A 25,787-nucleotide genomic window follows, 5' to 3' on the forward strand; every position below is an offset into this window, starting at 1 on the left:
AGACCAGGGTCTCATTCACAAAGGTACCCTGATGATTGTAACACCACAATCAAATACTATATGAAACAGAACTGCAACCAATACAATGTCAAAATAAATAAAAATACAGCACAACACAACATTTAACAAAAACAGTTACATTCCTCAGCTACTAGGTCCTCAATCAATACTTTAAATTGCCAGAGCGACACCAGAACATTCTATTGTAATGTTTTGTAAATTGTTCCAGCAGTGAGGTGCAGAAAAACTGAAAGCTGATTTACCTAATTCGGTGGAGACCCGAGGAACCTCAAGAGTTAACCAACCCTGTGAACGTGTTTGGTAACTCACATTTGTATACTTCAACAACGAAGTTAGGTAGGTCGGAAGCTTGTGTACTAGAGCTTTTTAAAACAGAAAAGGAATAGTGAAGTGATCTACAGGACTTTAATGAGGACCAGCCAAACTACAAATACAGGATGCAGTGATGAGTATTAAAACTGTCACCTGTGATAAAGCGAAGGGCGCTATGGTAGACGGCATCTACCATCTACACCACCACAGACGGATGCTGGCACTAAGACCGCATTCAGTTGGCTGTATAAGGAAATAAACAAACAGGAAACCGCTCACCCAGGAGGCACTCCTAGTGGCAGGGGACTTTAATGCAGGGAAACTTAAATCAGTTTTACCTAATTTCTATCAGCATGTTAAATGCACAACCAGAGGGAAAAGAAATTGAGATCACCTGTACTCCACACACAGAGACTCGTACAAAGCTCTCCCTCACCCTCTATTTGGCAAATCTGACCATAATTCTATCCTCCTGATTCGTGCTTACAAGCAAAAATTAAAGCAGAAAGCACCAGTGACTAGATCAATAAAAAAGTGGTCAGATGAAGCAGATGCTAAGCTACAGGACTGTCTGAAGAGGAGGCGAAGAAAGAAGGGTTGGAGAGCGGGCTGCCTTCTGAGAATTCGTAGGCGATCGAATAAACCCCCACTTCTCTCAATTCTGCTAGCAAACGTGCAATCTTTGGACAATAAAATCGACGAATTACGTGGAAGATTAAACTACCAACGGGACATTAAAAACTCTCACATCTTATGCTTCACGGAGTCGTGGCTGAACGACGACAATATCAACATACAGCTGGCAGGTTATACAATGTACCGGCAGGATAGAACAGCGGCATCAGGTAAGACAAGGGGCGGCAGACTATGTCTTTTTGTAAATAACAGCTGGTGCACTATATCTAAGGGAGTCTCGAGCTATTGCTCGCCTGAGGTAGAGTATATCATGATAAGCTGTAGACCACACTACCTACCGAGAGAGTTCTCATCTGTATTCTTCTTAGCTGTTTACATACCACCTCAGTCAGAGGTTGGCACTAAGATAACATTGCATAAGCTCTATATTCCGCCAAAAGCAAACTAGAAAACGTTCACCCAGAGGCGACACTCCTAGTAGCAGGGGACTTTAATGCAGGAAAACTTAAATCAGTTTTAACAAATTTCTATCAGCATGGTAAATGTGCAACCAGAGGGAAAATAACTCTGGACCACCTGTACTCCACACACAGAGACTCGTACAAAGCTCTCCCTCACCCTCCATTTGGCAAATCTGACCATAATTCTATCCTCCTGGTTTCTGGAAGCACAAGTGACTCGGTCTATAAAAGAGTGGTCAGATGAAGCAGATGCTAAACTACAGGACTGTTTTGCTAGCACAGACTGGAATATGTTCCGGGATTCTTCCGATGGCATTGAGGAGTACACCACATCAGTCACTGGCTTTATCAATAAGTGCATCGACGACGTCGTCACCACAGTGACTCTACGTACATACCCCAACCAGAAGCCATGGATTACAGGCAACATTCACACTGAGCTGAAGGGTACAGCTGCCGCTTTCAAGGTGCGGGACTCTAACCCGGAAGATTATAAGAAATCCTGCTATGCCCTCCGATGAACCATCAGACAGGCGAAGCGCCAATACAGGACTAAGACTGAATCCTACTACACCGGCTCCGATGTGTCAGGGCCTGCAAACTATTACCTACTACAAAGGGAAGCACAGCTGCGAGCTGCCCAGTGACACGAGCCTACCAGACGAGCTAAATGACTTCTGTGCTCGCTTCGAGGCAAGCAACACGGAAGCATGCATGAGAGCATCAACTGTTCCAGACAACTGTGTGTGCACGCTGTCTGTAGCCGATATGAGTAACCTTTAACCTCTCTAGGGGGTGTGGGACGCTACCGTCCTACCTGGCCAACATCCAGTGAAATTGCAGAGCGCCAAATTAAAAAATAGAAATACTCATTATAAAATTCATAAAACATGCAAGTGTTATACATTGGTTTAAAGATTAACTTCTTGTTAATCCAACCACGGTGTCAGATTTCAAAAAGGCTTCACGGCGAAAGCATACCATGCGATTATCTGAGAACAGCGCCCAGCAGACATATCATTACAAACAGTTACCAGCCAAGTAGAGGAGTTACACAAGTCAGAAATAGTGATACAATTTATCACTTACCTTTGATGATCTTCATATGGTTGTACTCACAAGACTCCCATTTACTCGATAAATGTACATTTTGTTCAATAAAGTCCCTATTTTTATCCAAAAACCTCTGTTTTGTTCTCGCGTTTTGTTCAGTAATCCACAGGCTCAAAGGCAGTCACAACAGACAGACACAAAATCCAAAAAGTATCAGTAAAGTTCGTAGAAACATGTCAAATGACGTTTATAATCAATCCTCAGGTTGTTTTTAGTCATAATAATCAATAACATTTCAACAGGACAATAGCTTCGTCAATATAAAACGAAAACAAGAAAGGCGTGCTCTCGGCCGCGCGCATGAAAAACCTCTGGGACACTGCAGTGTCCACTCATTTAAAGTGGTCTTACTCCCTCATTTTTCAGAATACAAGCCTGAAACAATTTCTAAAGACTGGTGACATCTAGTGGAAGCCATAGGATGTGCAATTTGAGTCCTAAGTCAATTAATACTGTAATGGCATTCAATAGAAAACTACAAACATAAAAAAATCCCAGTTCCTGGATGGATTTTTCTCAGGTTTTTGCCTGCTATATCAGTTTTGTTATACTCACAGACATTATTTTAACAGTTTTGGAAACTTTAGAGTGTTTTCTATCTAAATCTACCAATTATATGCAAATCCTAGCTTCTGGGCCTGAGTAGCAGGCAGTTTACTTTGGGCACGCTTTTCATCCGGAGGTGAAAAAAGTGCCCCCTACCCTAGTGAGGTTAAACAGGTCAACATTCACAAGGACGCTGGGCCAGACGGATTACCAGGACGTGTGAGTTTGTAATACCAACATGTTTCAAACAGACCACCATAGTCCCCCTGCCCAAGAACACTAAGGTAACCTGCCTAAATGACGACAGACCCGTAGCACTCACGTCAGTAGCCATGAAGTGCTTCGAAAGGCTGGTAATGGCTCACATTAACACCATTATCCCAGAAACCCTAGACCCACTCCAATTTGCATGCCGCCCAAATTGATCCACAGATGATGCCATCTCTATTGCACTTCACACTGCCCTTTCACACCTGGACAAAAGGAACACCTTAATGAGAATGCTATTCATTGACTACAGCTCAGCTTTCAACACCATAGTGCCTTCAAAGCTAATCACTAAGCTAAGGATCCTGGGACTAAACACCTCCCTCTGCAACTGTTTCCTGGACTTCCTGATGGGCCACCCCCAGGTGGTGAGGGTAGGTTGCAATGCAACACAGGTGGTGAGGGTAGGTTGCCACGCTGATCCTCAACACTGGAGCCCCTCAGGGGTGTGTGCTCAGTCCCCTCCTGTACACCCTCTTCACCCACGACTGCATGGCCAGGCATGAATTCAACACCATCGTTAAGTTTGCAGACGACACAACAGTGGTATGCCTGATCACCGACAACGACGTGACAGCCTATAGGGAGAAGGTCAGAGACCTGGCCGTGTGGTGCCAGGAAAACAACCTCTCCCTCAACGTGCTCAAGACAAAGGAGATGATTGTGGACTACAGGAAAAGGAGGACCGAGCACGCCCCCATTCTAATCGATGGGGCTGCAGTGGAGCAGGTTGAGAGCTTCAAGTTCCTTGGTGTCCACATCACCAACAAACTAGAATGGTCCAAACACACCAAGACAGTCGTGAAGAGGGCACGATTAAACCTATTCCCCCTGAGGAGACTGAACAGATTTGGCATGGGTCCTCAGATCCTCAAAAGGTTCTACAGCTGCAACATCGAGAGCATCCTGACTGGTTGCATTACTGCCTGGTACGGCAACTGCTCGGCCTCCGACTGCAAGGCACTACAGAGGGTAATGCGTATGGCCCAGTACATCACTGGGGCTAAGATGCCTGCCATCCAGGACTTCTACACCAGGGGGTGTCAGAGGAAGGCCCTAAAAATTGTTAAAGACCCAGCCACCCCAGTCATAGACTGTTCTCTCTGCTACCGCATGGCAAGCGGTACCAGAGCGCCAAGTCTGGACCAAAATGATTCTCAACAGCTTTTACCCCCAAGCCATAAGACTCCTGAACAGGTAATCAAATGGCCACCCGGACAATTCGCATTGTTTCCCGCCACCCCCTGCCAACCCCTCTTTTATGCTGCTGCTACTTTCTGTATATCATCTATGCATAGTCACTTTAACAATACCTACATGTACATATTACCTCAATTAGACCGACTAACCGGTGCCCCCGCACATTGACTCTGGACCGGTACCACCTGTATATAGCCTCACTACTGTTATTTTACTGTTTTTTATTTATTTCTTGAATTATTTCTTGTTTACCTAATACCAATTTTTTACTTAAAAATTGCGCTGTTGGTTAAGGCTTGTAAGTAAGCATTTCACTGTAAGGTCTACTACACCTGTTGCATTCGGCGCACGTGACAAATAAACTTTGATTTGACATGATCTAAAGGTTTAAGACTGTTTAATGGCTGCTGCATTCAGGTAAATGGTGTCACCATAGTCAAGAACTGGCAGGGAAGTTGACTGTACAATCTGCCCACTTTAAATCTTCACTTTTTAACTGGCTCATCATTATGTTTTTGAAACGTTAAATCCTTGCAAATCCAAATGCCCAGATATTTAAATAGAAAATTAGCTAACCAAATTCCTAGCTTGGGCCTTGAGCTGGAGAAAATGTATTTGGCACTTCTTAGATAGTTATCTTATAAACTCAGGACCCTGTCTTTCAAAGATAATTCGTAAAAATCCAAATAATTTCACAGATCTTCATTGTAAAGAGTTTAAACACTGTTTCTGGTGGTTGTTCAATGAACCATAAACAATTAATGAACATGCATCTGTGGAATGGTCGTTAAGACACTAACAGCTAACAGTAGGAAATTAAGGTCACTGTTATGAAAACTTAGGACACTAAAGAGGCCTTTCTATAGACTGAAAAACACCAAAAGAAAGATGCCCAGGGTCCTTGCTCATCTGTGTGAACGTGCCTTAGGCATGCTGCAAGGAGGCATGAGTACTGCAGATGTGGCCATGGCAATAAATTGCAATGTCCATACTGTGAGAGGCCTAAGACAGCGCTACAGGGAGACAGGACGGACAGCTGATCGTCCTCGCAGTGGCAGACCACGTGTAACAACACCTGCACAGGATCGGTACATCCGAACATCACACCTGCGGGACTGGTAAAGGATGGCAACAACAACTGCCCGAGTTACACCAGGAACGCACTATCCCTCCATCAGTGCTCAGACTGTCCGCAATAGGCTGAGAGGCTGGACTGAGGGCTTGTAGGCCTGTTGTAAGGCAGGTCCTCACCAAACATCACCGGCAACAACGTCGCTTATGGGCACAAACCCACCTTCGCTGGACCAGACAGGACTGGCAAAAAGGGCTCTTCACTGACGAGTCGCAGTTTTGTCTCACCAGGGGTGATGGTCGGATTCTCGTTTATTATCGATGGAATGAGCGTTACACCGAGGACTGTATTCTGGAGTGGGATCGATTTGGAGGTGGAGGGTCCGTCATGGTCTGGGGCGATGTGTCACAGCATCATCGGACTGAGCTTGTTGTCATTGCAGGCAATCTCAACGCTGTGCGTTACAGGGAAGACATCCTCCTCTCTCATGTGGTACCCTTCCTGCAGGCTCATCCAGACACGACCCTCCAGCATGCCAATGCCACCAGCCATACTGCTCGTTCTGTGTGTGATTTCCTGCAAGACAGGAATGTTAGTGTTCTACCATGGCCAGCGAAGAGCCCGGATCTCAATCCCATTGAGAATGTCTGGGACCTGTTGGATCGGAGGGTGAGGGCTAGGGCCATTGGCCCCAGAAATGTCCAGGAACTTGCAGGTGCCTTGGTGGAAGAGTGGGGTAACATCTCATCGCAAGAACTGGCAAATCTGGTGCAGTCCATGAGGAGGAGATGCGCTGCAGTACTTAATGCAGCTCCTGGCCACAACAGATGCTGACTGTTATTTTGAGCCGCCTTTGTTCAGGTACACATTATTCCGTTTCTGTTAGTCACATGTCTGTGGAACTTGTTCGGTTTATGTCTCAGTTGTTGAATCTTGTTATGTTCATACAAATATTTACACATGTTAAGTTTGCTGAAAATAAACGCAGTTGACAGTGAGAGGATGTTTCTTTTTTGTTGCTGAGTTTAGTTATTATACATTGAGCTGGCCAAGTGAATTTCAAGTGTAACTTGATCACCTCTCTTGTGCTGCTCAGCAGTGGACAACATGTCACGAAACTTCTGTTTGCTTCGTGCTATTTGTAAAAAGAAACAGACTCAAATAACATTTTTATTTGGCACATGTGCCGAATACAACAGGTGTAGTAGACCTTACCGTGAAAGGCTTACTTAATGTGAATCAATAGAATTTTTGTGAGATTTTTTGGGGGAGAAACGGGGAACAGTGTTGAAAATCATATCGTCAGTAATTGAAAATACCCTTGTATGCGGAATATATGGTATACCGCCCAAGCCTAACACACACACACACACACACACACCAATTTTCTTAAATGCATTGCAAGCATTAAAATCCTCCCTCCAGAAAACACAAGTAATGTTGACCTCTGGGAGCTGTCCTGTCAATCAGTGCTGAAACAGCACACTGAACTGACTGGCAGCAACTGCTGCTGCATGTTATCCCTGCTGTCCACATCAGATTCCAAAGAAAAGAGATGGGCTCTGTTTGAAACACTAGGGTGACAGGGTACACTCTCACGGAAGCATGGGGACTACTCCTGAAACTCCGCCCAGTGCTACACACTAATCTCACTGTAAATTGAACATGTCAGTAGGTTGTGAGGGGGAAGTAATGTACATGTGTTTGGATATCTAATCTGTGGACAAACAGCAGCTGAGATGAGCGTCCCCAGGGAGGAGGAGACCGATAGAGAGCCAGGGGGCATTGATCTGGAGGAGGAGACAGAGAAAGAGAGCCAGGGGGAGTTGATTTGAAGGAGGAGACAGAGAGAGAGAGCCAGGGCGAGTTGATCTGGAGGAGGAGACAGAGAGAGAGAGCCAGGGGGAGTTGACCTGAAAGTTCAGATTCCCTAGCTGCATCCTAAATGGCACTGTATTTGAGACACGGTGTAAAAGTAATGTATCCCCTCTGTTTGACCCTACAGATGGCCATTGACAGTAAATACAGATAGTTTCTCTATCTCCATTCAGTCACAAATGCATTTCACTGAAACCAATGAAAACCTTGTCTCATTTCAAGCTTAAAGTATGAACGCTACACTTGAATGCTTGACATGCAGCCGAAATGTATAACCACTTTCTGTCGTGGTGAGCATAAGGTCCGTTTTGTGTGCCAAACAAGGCTACATCTCTCACAGTTCTGTTTGGCATCTTTAATGGTAACAAAATGGTGTAAACTACCTACATCACACGTGATCAGCAGGGGGAGAGAATAATTAACACAGCAAATGAAGCCAAATCTAGACACAAGAGTGGTATGTATATTTCACAGTTGTCTTTCACACAGTAAGGAAGGGCGGTGTTGGTATCTAGCGCTTTGCGTTTGGATTCTGCCCCTGGGCAACACCATCTATTACATATTTTAACATTATTTCAAAAGAGCTGAATATTAAATGCCCCTATTTGTCTTTGTAAGTGCTGATATTGTTGCCATGGGCAGTTACTACACTATGGCAGGCAGCTCTCTCTCTCTCTCTCTACCATTTGTTTATAGAACAATTTACTTAGAGCCATATGAAACATACTTTATGTATTTCTGATCACCACCCAGACTTATAATACCTACTAATGGTCTAGTTACTTTAGACAGAAACTAAAAGTAGGGATGTCGGTTGGGGAGGATGGGTAGGCATAATATGCGACAGTCTAGCAATCCAAAGGTTGCATGTTTGAGTCTTGTCAGGGACAACTGTAGCATTTTAGATAACCCTTATTCTAAACTTAACCCAGTTCACCTAACCTGCTACGTAAATTCACCTAACCTTGGTCGTTTTAGTTCTCTAATCGCCAACGTAAATCCTCCCTATTATTCTCCTTTGTGTTATTACGTAACCTGGTCTCAGATAAAGACGTGCAATACTATACGTCCTCCAGCAGGTATGATAAGTCGAATCATCCAATCTTTAAGCTATTGTACGACTGGGTAAGACTTATGATAATATACGTCTTCTAATCCGTATGACCTGGTACAAACGTAGTTCCGTTCATAATGTAACAAATCATACTAAACAGAGTGTCGTAGATTTACTCTCAGAATAGTACAAATTGCCTCGAGCCTACGTTGTTTACGTGATCTCAAGACTAATGAACCCTTTCCGCCAATATCTTACTTAGTATTATTGTTGTGTGTGTGTGGTTGAAATCCTTCTGGCTCTGAGTCTGAACACTGTCTACCTACAGGAGGTTGGTGGCACCTTAATTGGGGAGGACTGGCACCTGGTAATGGCTGGAACGGAATAGGTGTAAAGGTATCAACAACATCAAACGCATCGGTTTTCAGGTGTTTGATGCCATTCCGTTCACTCTGTTCTAGCCATTATTATGAGCCGTCCTCCAATCAGCAGCCTCCACTGCTGTCTGCCTGTTATTCAGGCCTAGCCAGAACATCATCGAATAGAGATGTTCTTCCTCCTGCAGGCACCAGTTCCTAAAGTGTCGTACTGACTGCCTACCTTGTTTTCTTTCATGCACTAGTTCCAGGAACCCACTGGGCTTTGCACCAATTATATTAGAACATCCCCCATCAAACCAATCAATAACTCTCATTGCACCAGTCACTGTACTATACAACTAATAAAATCCACTATGCCATTGCAACTGGTAGTGGGAAGATGCTACTATATAATTGGACATCAGTTAAACACAGGCAGACAGGCAGGCAGGAAGGCAGGCAGACAGAGTTTCTAGATGGTAATGCATAAAAGACACCACAAACACACATCTCCCCCGCCGTTTTATTGACGAGGGACATAGATTACGCCTCCAAGACGAGACCTAATAACCCTTAGCATGCACATGCCACCCAAACCACCCATGTCACAACTGGGCTTATGACCTTTATCAAAGTATACAGCATGTTTCACACAAATCATCCATTTTCTTTTATCTACAGTCATGGCCAAAAGTTTTGCAAATGACACAAATATACATTTTTACAAAGTCTGCTGCCTCAGTTTGTATGATGACAATTTGCATATACTCCAGAATGTTATGAAGAGTGATCAGATGAATTGCAATTAATTGCAAAGTCCCTCTTTGCCATGCAAATGAACTGAATCCCCCTCAAAAAATTCCACTGCATTTCAGCCCTGCCACAAAAGGACCATCTGACATCATGTCAGTGATTCTCTCGTTAACACAGGTGTGAGTGTTGACAAGGACAAGGCTGGAGATCACTCTGTCATGCTGATTGAGTTCGAATAACAGACTGGAAGCTTCAAAAGGAGGGTGGTGCTTGGAATCATTGTTCTTCCTCTGTCAATCATGGTTACCTGCAAGGAAACACGTGCCGTCATCATTGCTTTGCACAAAAAGGGCTTCACAGGCAAGGATATTGCTGCCAGTAAGATTGCACATTAATCAACCATTTATCAGATCATCACGACCTTCAAGGAGAGCGGTTCAATTGTTGTGAAGAAGGCTTCAGGGCGCCCAAGAAAGTCCAGCAAGCACCAGGACCATCTCCTAACGTTGATTCAGCTGCGGGATCGGGGCACCACCAGTACAAAGCTTGCTCAGGAATGGCAGCAGGCAGGTGTGAGTGCATCTGGACGCACAGTAAGGTGAATACTTTTGGAGGATGGCCTGGTGTCAAGAAGGGCAGCAAAGAAGCCACTTCTCTCCAGGAAAAACATCAGGGACAGACTGATATTCTGCAAAAGGTACAGGGATTGGACTGCTGAGGACTGGGGTAAAGTCATTTTCTCTGACGTATACCCTTTCCGATTGTTTGGGGCATCCGGAAAAAAGCTTGTCCGGAGAAGACAAGGTGAGCGCTACCATCAGTCCTGTGTCATGCCAACAGTAAAGCATCCTGAGACCATTCATGTGGTGGGGTTGCTTCTCAGCCAAGGGAGTGGGCTCACTCACAATTTTGCCTAAGAACACAGACATGAATAAAAAATAGTACCAACACATCCTCCGAGAGCAACTTCTCCCAAACATCCAGGAACAGTTTGGTGATGAAAAATGCCCTTTCCATGGCTCGGGGAACAAAACATCGTTATTTTGGGTCCATGGCCAGGAAACTCCCCAGACCTTAATCCCATTGAGAACTTGTGGTCAATCCTCAAGAGGCAGGTGGACAAACAAAAACCAACAAATTCTGACAAACTCCAAGCATTGATTATGCAAGAATGGGATGCCATCAGTCAGGATGTGGCCCAGAAGTTAATTGACAGCATGCCAGGGCGGATTGCAGAGGTCTTGAAAAAGAAGGGTCAACACTGCAAATATTGACTGCATCAACTTCATGTAATTGTCAATAAAAACCTTTGACACTTATGAAATGCTTGTAGTTATACTTCAGTATTGCATAGTAACATCTGACAAAAATATCTGAAGACACTGAAGCAGCAATCTTTGTGGAAATTAATATTTGTGTCATTCTCAAAACTTTTGGCCACGACTGTACAGTACCAGTCAAAAGTTTGGACACCTACTCAGTTTTTCTTTATTTTTACTATTTTCTACATTGTAGAATAATAATGAAGACATCAAAACTATGAAATAACACATATGGAATCATGTAGTAACAAAAAAAGTGTTAAACAAATCAAAATATATTTTATATTCAGGATTCTTCAAAGTTGCCACCCTTTGCGTCCGAGGGATGTGTTCGCTTTGGGGACCTGTAACAGAATATCACTGGCAGAACGGGTGTTGTATGTGGAGAATGAGGTCTGCATTAGATATCTCAGATAGGGGGGAGTGAGGCCTAAGAGGGTTTTATAAATAAGCATCAACCAATGGGTCTTGCGACTGGTATACAGAGATGACCAGTTTACAGAGGAGTATAGAGTGCTTTGATGTGTCCTATAAGGAGCATTGGTGGCAAATCTGATGGCCGAATGGTAAAGAACATCTAGCCGCTTGAGAGCACCCTTACCTGCCGATCTATAAATTGTGTCTCCGTAATCTAGCATGGGTAGGATGGTCATCTGAATCAGGGTTAGTTTGGCAGCTGGGGTGAAAGAGGAGCGATTATGATAGTGGAAACCAAGTTTAGATTTAACCTTAGCCTATGTGAGAATGCTCTTCATTGACTACAGCTCAGCGTTCAAGACCATAGTGCCCTTAAATCTCATCAATAAGCTAAGGACCATGGGACTAAACACTTGCCTCTGCAACTGGATCCTGAACTTCCTGACGGGCCGCCCCCAGGTGGTAAGGGTAGGTAACAACACATCCACCACGCTGATCCTCAACACAGGGGCCCCTCAGGGGTTTGTGCTCAGTCTTCTCCTGTACTACCTGTTCAATTATGACTGCCCGGCCAGGCACGACTCCAACACCATCATTAAGTTTGCCGATGACACAACAGTGGTAGGCCTGATCACCAACAACAACGAGACAGCCTATAGGGAGGAGGTCGAGACCTGGCAGTGTGGTGCCAGGACAACAACCTCTCCCTCAACGTGCTCAAGACAAAGGAGATGATTGTGGACTACTGTCACGTCCTGACCAGTAAAGGGGTTATTTGTTCTTATAGTTTGGTCAGGACATGGCAGGGGTTATTTGTTTTATGTGGTTCAGGGTGTGTTTGTGTATGTGTTCATGTAGAGGGGGTATTTGGTTTATATGGTTCGGGGTGGTTGTGTATGTAGAGGGGTATTTGATTTATTAGTCCAGGGTTTTGGTTATTGTTCTATGTTAGTTTATTTCTATGTTCAGTCTAGTCGTTTGTATTTCTATGTTTAGATAATTGGTGTTGGGGCCTTCAGTTGGAGGCAGCTGTCTATCGTTGCCTCTGATTGAAGGTCCTATAAATAGGAATGTGTTTGTCATGGGATTTTGTGGGAGATTGTTTCTTGTTTAGCTGTGTGCCTGACGAGACTGTCCAGTTCGTTGATTTTTTTGTACGTTGTTTGTGTTTCCTTCTTCACTAAATAAAAAGAAGATGATACATTTTCCCGCTGCGTTTTGGTCTACACCCTACGACACCCGTGACAACTACAGGAAAAAGAGGACTGAGCACGGCCCCATTCTCATCGACGGGGCTGCAGTGGAGCAAGTTGAGAGCTTCAAGTTCCTTGTTGTCCACATCACCAACAAACTAACACGGTCCAAGCACACCAAGACAGTCGTGAAGAGGGCACGACAAAACCTATTCAGGAGACTGAAAAGATTTGGCATGTACCATTGAGAGCATCCTGACTGGTTAAATCACCGCCTGGTATGGCAACTGCTCGGCCTCTGACCGCAAGGCGCTACAAAGGGTAGTGCGAACGGCCCAGTACATCACTGGGGCCAAGCTTCCATGGCTGCTCCTGTACTAACTAGACCTAATGTCAGACTGATGGAGCTTCCATGGCTGCTCCTGTACTAACTAGACACTACATGTCAGACTGATGGAGCTTCCATGGCTGCTCCTGTACTAACTAGACCTACTGTCAGAGCTTCCATGGCTGCTCTCTGTACTAACTAGACCTAACTGTCAGACTGATGGAGCTTCCATGGCTGCTCCTGTACTAACTAGACCTACTGTCAGACTGATGGAGCTTCCATGGCTGCTCCTGTACTAACTAGACATAATGTCAGACTGATGGAGCTTCCATGGCTGCTCCTGTACTAACTAGACCTACTGTCAGACTGATGGAGCTTCCATGGCTGCTCCTGTACTAACTAGACCTACTGTCAGACTGATGGAGCTTCCATGGCTGCTCCTGTACTAACTAGACCTACTGTCAGACTGATGGAGCTTCCATGGCTGCTCCTGTACTAACTAGACATAATGTCAGACTGATGGAGCTTCCATGGCTGCTCCTGTACTAACTAGACATAATGTCAGACTGATGGAGCTTCCATGGCTGCTCCTGTACTAACTAGACCTACTGTCAGACTGATGGAGCTTCCATGGCTGCTCCTGTACTAACTAGACCTAATGTCAGACTGATGGAGCTTCCATGGCTGCTCCTGTACTAACTAGACCTACTGTCAGACTGATGGAGCTTCCATGGCTGCTCCTGTACTAACTAGACCTACTGTCAGACTGATGGAGCTTCCATGGCTGCTCCTGTACTAACTAGACCTACTGTCAGAGCTTCCATGGCTGCTCCTGTACTAACTAGACCTACTGTCAGACTGATGGAGCTTCCATGGCTGCTCCTGTACTAACTAGACCTACTGTCAGAGCTTCCATGGCTGCTCCTGTACTAACTAGACCTACTGTCAGACTGATGGAGCTTCCATGGCTGCTCCTGTACTAACTAGACCTACTGTCAGAGCTTCCATGGCTGCTCCTGTACTAACTAGACCTACTGTCAGACTGATGGAGCTTCCATGGCTGCTCCTGTACTAACTAGACCTACTGTCAGACTGATGGAGCTTCCATGGCTGCTCCTGTACTAACTAGACCTACTGTCAGACTGATGGAGCTTCCATGGCTGCTCCTGTACTAACTAGACCTACTGTCAGACTGATGGAGCTTCCATGGCTGCTCCTGTACTAACTAGACCTACTGTCAGACTGATGGAGCTTCCATGGCTGCTCCTGTACTAACTGGACATCATGTCAGACTGATGGAGCTTCCATGGCTGCTCCTGTACTAACTAGACCTACTGTCAGACTGATGGAGCTTCCATGGCTGCTCCTGTACTAACTAGACCTACTGTCAGACTGATGGAGCTTCCATGGCTGCTCCTGTACTAACTAGACCTACTGTCAGACTGATGGAGCTTCCATGGCTGCTCCTGTACTAACTAGACATAATGTCAGACTGATGGAGCTTCCATGGCTGCTCCTGTACTAACTAGACATAATGTCAGACTGATGGAGCTTCCATGGCTGCTCCTGTACTAACTAGACCTAATGTCAGACTGATGGAGCTTCCATGGCTGCTCCTGTACTAACTAGACCTAATGTCAGACTGATAGAGCTTCCATGGCTGCTCCTGTACTCACTAGACCTACTGTCAGACTGATGGAGCTTCCATGGCTGCTCCTGTACTAACTAGACCTACTGTCAGAGCTTCCATGGCTGCTCCTGTACTAACTAGACCTACTGTCAGACTGATGGAGCTTCCATGGCTGCTCCTGTACTAACTAGACCTACTGTCAGACTGATGGAGCTTCCATGGCTGCTCCTGTACTAACTGGACATCATGTCAGACTGATGGAGCTTCCATGGCTGCTCCTGTACTAACTAGACATCATGTCAGACTGATGGAGCTTCCATGGCTGCTCCTGTACTAACTGGACATAATGTCAGACTGATGGAGCTTCCATGGCTGCTCCTGTAGTAACTAGACATAATGTCAGACTGATGGAGCTTCCATGGCTGCTCCTGTACTAACTAGACCTACTGTCAGACTGATGGAGCTTCCATGGCTGCTCCTGTACTAACTAGACCTACTGTCAGACTGATGGAGCTTCCATGGCTGCTCCTGTACTAACTAGACATAATGTCAGACTGATGGAGCTTCCATGGCTGCTCCTGTAGTAACTAGACATAATGTCAGACTGATGGAGCTTCCATGGCTGCTCCTGTACTAAATGGACATAATATCGGGCTGGTGTTTCTGCTGGTCCTGGCATGGTTTCAAGGCATTTTCAGAAATATTGTGCTCATAAATGTGTGGTGTCAAAGGACACTTTGATAATGAATAAAGTTGACTTCATAGCTTTTATTGGTAAGGTTATCATACGACTCGAGTTGTGGAAAGCAGAAATGCCAGGGTGAAGGTTAATGTGGTGATGGCAAAAGAGATATTGGGGGTAACATATGTTACTGTTGAAATGGTTGTTGACATGCTGAACAATCCTAAGGGTGGAGTGTTTCTGCATGATGTAGATAAAGCTTAATGGTGTTGGGGAGGGTGTGGTAGAAGTTGGTAGGGATTCATTTGTTTTTTTATATTTTCACGTTAGTACAGAATTTAGGAAAATCATGATTGATCGTACATTCCAGCACAGTAGGTGGCGCCATGCACTTAAACAGTTGTTTGCGGACCGCCTTGATATCATAGAAGATGAAGACGAAGAAGACAAAGAAAAGACTGCGGTTTGGATAGTGCGCGTGACATTAGCTGATTGAGTTGCGTCTGTTAGTAAAAAATGTCTAAATAAACCTGTGTGTAAAGATCATGTGTCTTGAGTATAATTTAAAATGTTGCATCAAGATGAAGGGGAGGGGGATGAGGCGAAGATGTGGTGCGTCTCCCACATACACAACTCATTATTTCTTCGCCTCACACAAGTCAACAAAGTGTTGTTTTTTTTTAACATCCATTGCAAATGATAGTTCCTCATTATTTGAAAAATCTTTCCAACACTCCCGGCCTCGATAATCACCAAGCCTCGGTGTGAAAGAGCAAAATATAATGATCTGATGATCCCATATGTTCAGTGGAAATGTCTTTAAAAAACAGCTTTCTGTCCCGAGATTGCTGGTGCAGGAAAAATTTAGGGCTCAGAATAGGCTAGTTGATACAATGTTGCTAACGGCGACAGCTTTGGGCGGGACCCTGTGATGATTTGATACAATGTTGAACTTCACTAGCAATAGCTCAAGACATTTAGAAAGGGAGGCAGACAGGCAGAGAAGACAGATCAATGTGATCAAAAGAACCAGAATTTTCATCAAATCAAATTGTATTTGTCACATACGCCGAATACAACAGATGTAGACCATACTGTGAAATGCTTACTTACAAGCCCTTAACCAACAGTGCAGTTCAAGAAATAGAGTTAAGAAAATACTAAATAAAATACTAAATAAAATAAAAAGTAACAGTAGAATTACATGCCAATAACGAGGCTATATACAGGGGCCCCGGTACCGAGTAAATGTGTGGAGTACAGGTTAGTCGTGGTAATTTGGAGGTAGGGGTAAAGTGACTATGCATAGATAAACAACGAGTAGCAGTTGTGTAAATAGTCTGGGTGGCCATTTGATTAATTGTTCAGCGGTCTTATAGCTTGGGGTAGAAGCTGTTAAGGAGCCTTTTGGACCATGACTTGGGGCTCTGGTACTGCTTGCCGTGCAGGGTAGCAGGGAGAACAGTCTAGCACTTGGGTGACTGAAGCCTTTGATTTATCATGGGCCCCATTTTTGGGACTTCCTCTGACACCGCCTGGTATATAGGTCCTGGATGGCAGGAAGCTTGGTCCCAGTGATGCACTGGGCCGTATGCACTGCCCTTAGTAGCGCTTTACGGTCAAATACCAAGCAGTTGCCATACCATGCGGTGATGCAACCGGTCAGAATGCTCTCGATGGTGCAGCTGTTGAACTTTTTGAGGATCTGGGGACCCGTGCCCTCTTCACGACTGTCTTGGTGTGTTTGGACCATGATAGTTTGTTGGTGATGTGGACACTAAGGAACTTGAAAGTCTCGGCCCGTTCTACTTCAGCCCCGTCGATGTAAATGGGGGTATGTTCGTCCCTCCTTTTCCTGAAGTCCACGATCAGCTCCTTAGTCTTGCTCACATTGAGGGAGAGGTTGTTGGCCTGGCACCACACTGATAGGTCTTTGACCTCCTCCCTATAGGCTGTCTCATCGTTGACGGTGAGACAGCCTGAGGATCAGTGTGACAGATGTGTTGTTGCCTACCCTTACCACCTGGGGGTGTTAGTAAATCCAGGATCCTGTTGCAGAGAGAGGTGATTAGTTCCATGGTCCTTAGCTTAGTGATGAGCTTTGTGGGCACTATGATGTTGAACGCTGAGCTGTAGTCAATGAACAGCATTCTCACATAGGTGTTCCTTTTGTCCAGGTGGGAAATGGCAGTATGGAGTGCGATTGAGATTGTGTCAATCGTGGCTCTGTTGGGGCGGTATGCAAATTGGAGTGGGTCTAGGGTTATCGGGATGATGGGGTTGATGTGAGCCATGACCAGCCTTTCAAAGCACTTAATGGCTACTGACGTGAGTGCTACGGGGCGGTAGTCATTTAGGCAGTTTACCTTAGTGTTCTTGGGCACAGGGACTATGGGAGTCTGCTTGAAATGTGGGTATTACAGACTCGGTCAGGGATAGGTTGAAAATGCCAGTGAAGACACTTGCCAGTCGGCAAGTGCTCTGAGTACACGCTCTGGTAATCCGTCTTGCCTTGTGAATGACCTGTTTTAATGGTCTTGCTCACATCGGCTACGGAGAGCGTGATCCCACAGTCGTCTGGAACAGCTGGTGCTCTCATGCATACTACAGTGTTGCTTGCCTCTTTTTGACTGTTTTTATTTGTCACCTTGAGGGCTATGTATTTTACTTAGTTGATGATGGAAGTTATAAGCCTACTTATAACTCAGACATAGCCTATAGGCTATGTCTGAGTTCTCTGCTGTCATTTCTTTAGCCACCAATGGATCACAGTGTATCAATGTGTCCATATGGCAGAGGCTAGTACTCTCGGCATACTTAAGTTGTAACTCAATCAGCGCATGGGCTATATTTTAAAAGCATAACGAATTCGCAGGTCATTGATTTATTAGAAAAAATATGTCTCTTTATAATGTCCACTTACAGTGCCTTCGGAAAGTATTCAGACCCTTTGACTTTTTCCACATTTTGTTACATTACAGCCTTATTTTAAAATCGATTTTTTTTTTTTTACTCAGCAATCTACACACAATAAACCATAATGACAAAGGGAAAAACAGGCTTTTAGAAATTTTTGCAAATATATTATAAATAAAAAAAATGGAAATTCCTTATTTACATAAATATTCAGATCCTTTGCTATGAGACTCAATTTAGCTCAGGTCCATCCTGTTTCCATTGATCATCCTTGAGATGTTTCTTGATTGGAGTCCCCCTGTGGTAAATTCAATTGATTGAACATGATTTGAAAAGGCACACACCTGTCTATATAAGGTCCCACAGTTGACAGTGCATGTCAAAGCAAAAACCAAGCCATTGTCCGTAGAGCTCCGAGACAGACATGTGTCGAGCCACAGATCTGGGAAAGGGTACCAAAAACATTCTGCAGCATTGAAGGTCCCCTAGAACACAGTTGCCTCCATCGTTCTTAATTGGAAGAAGTTTGGAACCACCAAGACTCTTCCAAGAGCTGGCCGCCCGACCAAACTGAGGAATCGGGGGAGAAGGGCCTTGTTCAGGGAGGTGACCAAGAACCCGATGGTCACTCTGACAGAGCTCTAGAGTTCTGTGAAGATGGGAGAACCTTCCAGATGGACAACCATCTCTGCAGCACTCCACCAATCAGGCCTTTATGGCAGAGTGGTCAGACGGAAGCCACTCCTCAGTAAAAGGCACATGACAGCCCACTGTGTAGTTTGCCAAAAGGCACCTAAAGACTCTCAGACCATGAGAAACAAGATTTTCTGGTGTGATGAAACCAAGATTGAACTCTTTGGCCTGAATGCCAAGTGTCACGTCTGGAGGAAACCTTGCACCAGCCCTACGGTGAAGCATCATGCTGTGGGGATGTTTTTCAGCGGCATGGACCAGAAGACTAGTCAGGATCGAGGGAAAGATGAACGGAGCAAAGTACAGAGAGATCCTTGATGAAAACCTGCTCCAGAGTGCTCAGGACCTCAGCCTTGGGCGAAGGTTCACCTTCCAACAGGACAACTACCCTAAGCACACAGCCAAGACAACGCAGGAGTGGCTTCGGGACAAGTATCTGAATGTCCTTGAGTGGCCCAGCCGGAGCCTGGACTTGAACCCAATCGAACATCTCTGAAGAGACCTGAAAATAGCAGTGCAGTGACGCTCCCCATCCAACCTGACAGAGCTTGAGATGATCTACATAGAGGAATAGGAAAAACTCCCCAAATACAGGTGTGCCAAGCTTGTACTGTTATACCTAAACGGACTCGAGGCTATAATCACTGCCTAAGATGATCCAACAAAGTACTGATGAAAGGGTCTGAATACCTATGTAAATGTTATGTTTTCATTTTTAATACATTTGAAAAAATGTACTTAAAACCTGTTTTTGCTTTGTCGTTACGGGTTATTGTGTGTAGATTGATGAGGGGGAAAAAACAATAAATTCAAATTGAGAATAAGGCTGTAATGAAACAAAATGTGGAAAAAGTTAAGGGGTCTGAATACTTTCCAAATGCACTGTATGTACATATGGTGCTTTATATTGCGTTTTAACGTATTAAAAGAGATAAATCCAGCTTTAGCTGCAATGCTTGAAGATGTACCTAATATGCTGTGACCCTAATAAAAAAGTACACATTCCCACCACTGCTCGTTATTGAACCGGACACACGAAAGCAGTGCAATTGAAGTTTAGCCCTTTCTTGCAGTCAAATGACCTAGTGGCCTCATGGGTGGAATGTTTCTAGGTCAAACGGTTTTTCAAACGGTTTTGTTATACTTCAGTCTTCTGTGATGTATATGAAAGTGTAATATTGGGATGCAAACTCAACATGTAATACATTTCTACTCTATATCTGATATGGTACAGGTGTCTTCTTGTTAAAAACCGTGTGTGTGAGGTGTACACTCTGTGTGACCCTGATTTAGCCCACTACAGTAAAAGGTTCATCCACCAACGCGAGCACATCAGGCTGTAATTACTAGATGACTCAACTGTTGACTCATTTATACTCGCTTGTGTGTCCTATTTGGCCCGCAGGCCTTGACACATGTGCGCTAGCCTATTAGCCACGTTATGACTGACGTGTGATCATTGCCTCTTGCTAATTTGATTTTATTGACATTCCCAACCTTAGTTACAGTTGTCCATTTTCTTTGTTCAAAATATTGAGTGATTGAAACTGAAACAGTGCATCCCAAATAGGTGGAGGCAGCGAACAATGTACAAGGCAACTGTGATTTACAACATGATAGCGTTGTTTTTGGACTACCAAGAAATGTATTGGTAGTCTGCATACATCCATTCTGCAAACAATGCCTTAACTCTACATCATGGCCTTTCGACCATATTTTTAAAACCTTTTACAAAGTTGGATTTGAAGCATTTTCTACTGATATTATGAGTGTCTGTCTGTTTCATATCTGCAAAGTAGTTAAAACGCTGTCAGTTCCACTTAAAAAAATACATGAGATAATAATTGAAGAGTTTCATTCCAAAACAGTTGAAGTCAGAAGTTTACATACACTTAGGTTGAAGTGATTACAACTCGTTTTTCAACCACTCCACAAATTTCTTGTTAACAAACTATAGTTTTGGCAAGTCGGTTAGGACATCTACTGTGTGCATGACACAGGTAATTTTTCCAACAATTGTTTACAGACAGATTATTTCACTGTATCACAATTCCAGTCAGTCAGACGTTTACATACACTAAGTTGACTGTGCCTTTAGAGAGCTTGGAAAATTCCAGAAAATGATGTCATAGCTTTAGAAGCTTCTGATGGGCTATTTGACATAATTTGAGTCAATTGGAGGTGTACCTGTGGATGTATTTCAAGGCTTACCTTCAAACTCAGTGCCTCTTTGCTTGACATCGTGGGAAATCAGAAGAAATCAGCCAAGACCTCAGAAAAAAATGGTAGACCTCCACAAGTCTGGTTCATCCTTGGGAGCAATTTCCAAATGCCTGAAGGTACCATGTTCATCTGTACAAGCAATAGTACGTAAGTATAAACACCATGGGACCACGCAGCCATCATACCGCTCAGGAAGGAGACACATTCTGTCTCCTAGAGATGAACGGACTTTGGTGCGAAAGTGCAAATCAATCCCAGAACAACAGCAAAGGAACTTGTGAAGATGCTGGAGGAAACGGGTACAAAAGTATCTATATCCACAGTAAAACGAGTCCTATATCGACATAACCTGAAAGGCCGCTCAGCAAGAAGCCACTGCTCCAAAACCGCCATAAAAAAGCCAGACTACGGTTTGCAACTGCACATGGGGACAAAGATCGTACTTTTTGGAGAAATGTCCTCTGGTCTGATGAAACAAAAATAGAACTGTTTGGCCATAATGACCATCATTATGTTTGGGGGAAAAAGGGGGATGCTTGCAAGCCGAAGAACACCATCCCAACCGTGAAGCACGGGGGTGGCAGCATCATGTTGTGGGGGTGCTTTGCTGCAGGAGGGACTGGTGCACTTCACAACATAGATGGCATCATGAGGCAGGAAAATTATGTGGATATATTGAAGGAACATCTCAAGACATCGATCAGGAAGTAAAGCTTGGTCGCAAATTGGTCTTCCAAATGGACAATGACCCAAAGCAGACTTCCAAAGTTATGGCAAAATGGCTTAAGGACAACAAAGTCAAGGTACTGGAGTGGCCATCACAAAGCCCTGACCTCAATCCCATAGAAAATTTGTGAGCAGAACTGAAAAAGCGTGTGAGAGCAAGGAGGCCTACAAACCTGACTCAGTTACACCAGCTGACAGGTGAGATGCAATTTAGCTTTTATTGTTGAAAGAAATTATGAAAAAGATTGGTGTGCATCTAATCATGCCATGGGGTTGTTCAATGACAGACTTGTATTTGTTTAAAATCTATCACTTTTCGGTTTTACACAGTCAATAAGTGTGTAATGTACAAATGATACATCTGTGACATCAATATTTAGATATTTAAATGTATATATACAAAATAATTTAATACAGTAAAATGAGATCTGTATGTAAAACATTTACAGTACATTTGACATTTTCATCATTTAGCAGATGTTCTTATACAGTGCCACTTACAGTAAGTGTCAAAAGTGCATTGATCTTAAGATAGCTAGGTGAGACAACCACATATCATAGTCAAATACTGCCTGGTATGGCAACTGCTCGGCCTCCGTACTCAAGGCACTACAGAGGGTAGTGTGAACGGCCCAGTACATCATTGGGGCCAAGCTTCCTGCCATCCAGGACCTCTATACCAGGCGGTGTCAGAGGAAGGCCCTGAAAATTGTCAGTCTCCAGCCACCCCAGTCATAGACTGTTCCCTCTGCTACCCCACGGCAAGTGGTACCGGAGTGCCAAGTCTAGGTTCAGGAGGCATCTAAACAGCTTCTACCCCCAAGCCATAACACTCCTGAAAATCTAGTCAAATGGCTACCCAGACTATTCACATTGCCCCCCCCCCCCCCCCACCCCCTCCCCTCTCCACAACTCTGCCACTCTCTGTTGTCATTTATGCGTAGTCACTTTAATTAACTCTACCTACATGTACATACTACCTCAACTTACCGGTGCCCCCGCACATTGACTCTGTACCGGCACCCCCCTGTATATAGTGTTATTTTTTTACTGCTCCTCTTTAATTACTTGTTACTTTTATCTATTGTTATTATCCGTATTTTTTGAAACTGCATTGTCGGTTAGGGGCTCGTAAGTAAGCGTTTCACTGTAAGGTCTACACCTGTTGTATTCGGTGCATGTGACTAATACAATTCGATTTGAATTACACAGGATACAAAAATTCCATTCCAGTTAAACAATGGATATATAAACGTAAAAAATATAAAATACATTTTTCATACACATCTAAAATGTATGAATAAAAAAATCTGAGAAAAGTAATATTTTATACACACATAAAGGTTCTCATAACCAATCATTTCTGACAAAACAACACAAATGTGAAAAATTTGTGAATATAGCGTTTTGGATAAACTCATCAATGAATCATCCCTAGTACAAAGATATGGAATATACAGAAAATCAATGCCATAAATGTTTCTAATTTACTTTCATTTGTCATTCAATAGTCCATTTTCAGTGAATTTACGTACTTGTGTTTCATTAAGGAGCATGTCTTTGTTTTAACAGGGAATGGCTTGAATGTGAAATGTGATATGAAGTTAGATGATAAACTGATTATATCCCAGCCATAGACATGCAGTGTTGCTGATGGAAGCAAATCCCTCAGGAAGATTACCTAGATTCAGATCAAGAAAATGCAGAAATCCCAACAGGCGCAAAATGTGACTGTCGGTCTGGAAAATGTATGAATCTTACTCACAATTGTTATGACACATACATACAGACTGACAGACACATATTCCAGTTACCTTTCCTCTCGTTTTATGCTGTAGCCTATTTATAACTGCATAGCACTGTAGTCGAACCTCAGAGGCTCGTAAAATGACTTGTATGTGCAGGTAATGTGTTGACAACCTTAGAGTAATCACATACACTATGGTTTGGCAACTCACCCTGATTCATGGAGGCTCAACACACTTCATATGGAGTTGTCTTCTAGATGCTCACTATTTGCTTAAGATTAACATAACACGGCAAAATGTCTGCCTCATGTCGCATCATTTGCAAAAGTTTTACCCAGTTCAATCTGTAGACACAATAAGTTACAAATATACACTCAAAGTGTACTCATAACAAATTACAATATCTTTGTCATGATTTTACATGGTTGATTTACTCAGAAATAAAACCTTAAACACTACTGTATAAATATCTAATATTACGTTGAAAAATGCAACTATATAATTCATCAAAATGTGATTTTAGGGTTACAGTAAATGTCACTGCCAACCAATAATTCATGGGTATGTGCATATGCTTTAAACCCCACCATAAAACACTCCATTACATATTGCAACTGAGTATGAATGTGTAGTGGCATATTGAAAATTGACCATATATTCACAATCTGATAAAAGCACCTCATTAAGTTCAGACACATGGAACACTTCACTTCAGTCTCTGTTGCTTTCTCCCCCTCTCCCCCCCCTTTCCATCCCTCTTTTTCCTCTCTCTCTCTACATCTCACATGAATCGCATATGACAGCACTCAGACTAAGTCATTATAATAATAATTTTAACAGTATGTGCAGTTTCTACAAACATTACACCAGATTCCATTCTAAATTGTGCTTTTTAAATCCCCTGTTTTCTATGTGAATCATGCCTGTGGGTAAAGGATCCACCACCGCTTATTACACAAGTGGCATGGAAGCAGACAGGCGAATTAAACAGCATCCATTAGACTCACCCTGACAGCTTTGGCATCTTCACAAAGCTAAACACATCCATGTGTGCAGCAGACTGTGGTCTGTCCGTCCAAGGCTACAAATTGATCATCTACCTCAGGTAGCTGGCTCCATTGTGCCACTGTCTTTAGCAGTGGGGATAAATAATACAGGGAGAAAAAAAATCTGGAGCTTCCACAAGTCAGGTGGAGAGATTAGTCCTCTTGTCAGGGCTTCTGCATGGCTGAGTGATTGCTGTGTCCTCGCATCAGCGGCACAAATCCACAGCCTGTGGAAAAGGATCTGGCAGTGGCGCTTCCCTCGGCTACATCCTTCAAAGCATGCCTGGATCCGTTCGTTAAGCCACCTTCATTTAATTTCCATCGCAGTGGAATGATGTGCAGGGGCCGCGCAGTAACAACCGCTTTGAAGAGACACGGCGAGAGGGAGAGCGAGGGAGAGGCACACACACAGAAAGAGAGAGAGGCAGAGAGATAGAGTGAGGGGCGGGCAGGGAGAGAGAGAGGAAGAGAGAGAGAGAGATGGGTTGTAGGGTGGAAGCTGGGGTTGTAGGGTGGAAGCTGGGGTTGTAGGGTGGAAGCTGGGGTTGTAGGGTGGAAGCTGGCGTTGTAGGGACACAAATCACTGCTGATGGATGCAACCGGCTCCCATGCATTGCTCCTCTTCTCTAGAAAGGACAGTCTCATCAATTCCTCTCCTCTAGAAAGGACATGCTCATCAATTCCTGACATCATGTGTCGTGTTTTCAGAATGAAAGGAGATAATGAAGGAGAATCCACAGCAGCAGTGTGGGTGTTGCTCAGCAGGGAGAGAGGAGGTGAAAGAGAGAGAGAGCGATGAACTAAACAATAAATGAGCACCGAGGCCATAGAGGAGCAGAGGGACTAGAAGGGAAAGAGAACCTGTCCTTCCTCAGTGGCTGGAGAGCCAAGGCCTCCACCCTCCACAGCCGCTCACAAAACCACAATCTCCAAACACATTGACATGGCCATATGAGAGGACACACACTGACTGCCGTATTTAACCAGCCATGCTGGTTAACTGTGCCTTGAATCCTAAACAGATCACTATTGTGTTATCCGTATGTGTTTTATTATTACATTTTATTTTAGCTTACTTGGTCAATATTTTCTTCTTCTTTAACTGTACTGTTGGCTTGTAAGTAAGCATTTCACGGTAAAGTCTACACTTGTTGTATTTGACGCATGTGAAAAATAAAGTTTGATTTGATT

At 43.9% G+C, this 25,787-nt stretch overlaps 1 protein-coding gene across 1 annotated transcript in view; it reads right to left on the reverse strand.

Moving 5' to 3' along the window:
* The window catches only part of LOC106586811 (FERM and PDZ domain-containing protein 4), a 76,206-nt gene extending 51,212 nt beyond the window's left edge, over window positions 1-24,994 (reverse strand). Inside the window, exon 1 of the mRNA XM_045707623.2 lies at window positions 24,558-24,994. Within this exon, the coding sequence (XP_045563579.1) occupies window positions 24,558-24,598 (41 nt within the window). The 5' untranslated portion in view covers window positions 24,599-24,994. The remainder of the gene's footprint in view (window positions 1-24,557) is intronic.
* Between the last annotated feature and the right edge of the window lie 793 nt (window positions 24,995-25,787).

The sequence above is a fragment of the Salmo salar genome, chromosome 25, assembly GCF_965601325.2.
Source record: "Salmo salar chromosome 25, fSalSal1, whole genome shotgun sequence".
Lineage (NCBI taxonomy): Eukaryota > Metazoa > Chordata > Actinopteri > Salmoniformes > Salmonidae > Salmo > Salmo salar.